Here is a 1323-nt window from a genome sequence, read left to right as displayed (position 1 = left end):
AACAACAAAAAAAAAACTGCTGTGAATATGACCACAATGCCTCACTGTGTCAGGAAGACACATTCCAGATCCTCTGCTAAGGATGTCATGTGGAGGACAAGAGGCAGGACACCACCGCTGTGCAGCATGGGAACTCCTATAATGAAAGCCTGCGCTGCACCTGTTCACACAGCACCTAGTACACTCTGCCTTCCCCCTGGTCTCATCTGCTTCTCGTTATGTACAAACACTACTTTCCCTAAATTGTAAGTTCTTAGAAGACTAAACCAGGTTTTGTAAACCGTTGAATTAGTCACACATAGCAACACACCATGCATATGGTATTAGGCACTGAACAAATACTACCTCGAGTAAATATAGAGTAATTAATAGTATTCAGGAACAAAAAAGTTACACATTCCATGAGAAGACCTGTCATCAGTTTTCGAACCACTCAAACTGTAAGTTCCTCAACTTACCCCTTTTTCACATACTGATACGCTACATCTCTGAGGCCCGGTCGGAATACTGAAATTCTGTGCCATGTTGTCTTTTGACTGACATCACCTAAATCACAAGAATAGGAAACATGATTACAAATGCCAGCAGACAAAACAAATGCCCAGCAAAATCACCATCACAGTTCCTAAGAGAAGAGAATAAAGGTAAAGAAAGATCCTTTCTAAGTAAATGTAGCTTATCTCCTTATCTCTAAATAAATAATTGACAGTAAACTATTTATTACCGATAAAAGTGAAACCCCAATCTTTTATACTCACCCATCTGATATGCTTCATTGTCTCCGGATTTCCACATCTCATTTGTCGCTAGAGAAAATATTGTGACTGGGTTTTTCCCTTCCACCTGTCTCATGACAGGGTCCTGACCCACTCGCCCAAGTAACTGCACACGATTCAGGGCTGAAACACATATGGAGACAAAATGAGACTGAGCGAAATGTCCAGAAGAGGAAGCGCTGCAAATACTTCAACTTCGATCTCAGTATTAAGCAAAACCCAAGTTCTCCATCAGAAAATAAGTTAAAGGGACAAATAATGGAAGGCTGGGAGGGAAAAGGTGGGTTGCCAAGAAAGTAGAAAATATTCTTAGAGAAAGCAGCCCCACAAAACAAACAGTAAGCTTTCACTTTATCTTAAATTCTTCTTTAAAATACCTTTAAAAAAAATCTGTATGTTTAAGAAACCAAATGTGAGATCTGAAAATATTTATAAATACAAGGGAATATTTCTGTGAAACACCAGCTTTCACAAACTTTCACTCCCTCAGCCAAATAGCGTATAACCTTGGAAAACATACACAACCAAATGACTCAAGGAAATTCTA

General features: G+C 39.2%; 1 protein-coding gene across 1 annotated transcript in view; it reads right to left on the bottom strand.

The window, feature by feature from the left end:
• SSBP1 (single stranded DNA binding protein 1) overlaps nucleotides 1–1323 on the bottom strand; it is an 8460-nt gene that overhangs the window by 4790 nt on the left and 2347 nt on the right. Inside the window, exons 2-3 of the mRNA XM_019666763.1 lie at nucleotides 759–899; nucleotides 459–546 (exon numbers count right to left, since the gene is read on the bottom strand). Coding sequence (XP_019522308.1) covers nucleotides 459–546; nucleotides 759–852 — 182 coding nt within the window. The 5' untranslated portion in view covers nucleotides 853–899. The remainder of the gene's footprint in view (nucleotides 1–458; nucleotides 547–758; nucleotides 900–1323) is intronic.

This window comes from Hipposideros armiger, unplaced genomic scaffold (assembly GCF_001890085.2).
Source record: "Hipposideros armiger isolate ML-2016 unplaced genomic scaffold, ASM189008v1 scaffold_478, whole genome shotgun sequence".
NCBI lineage: Eukaryota > Metazoa > Chordata > Mammalia > Chiroptera > Hipposideridae > Hipposideros > Hipposideros armiger.
Note: the sequence above shows the minus strand (reverse complement) of the source record. Positions and strands in the feature narration are given on the sequence as shown.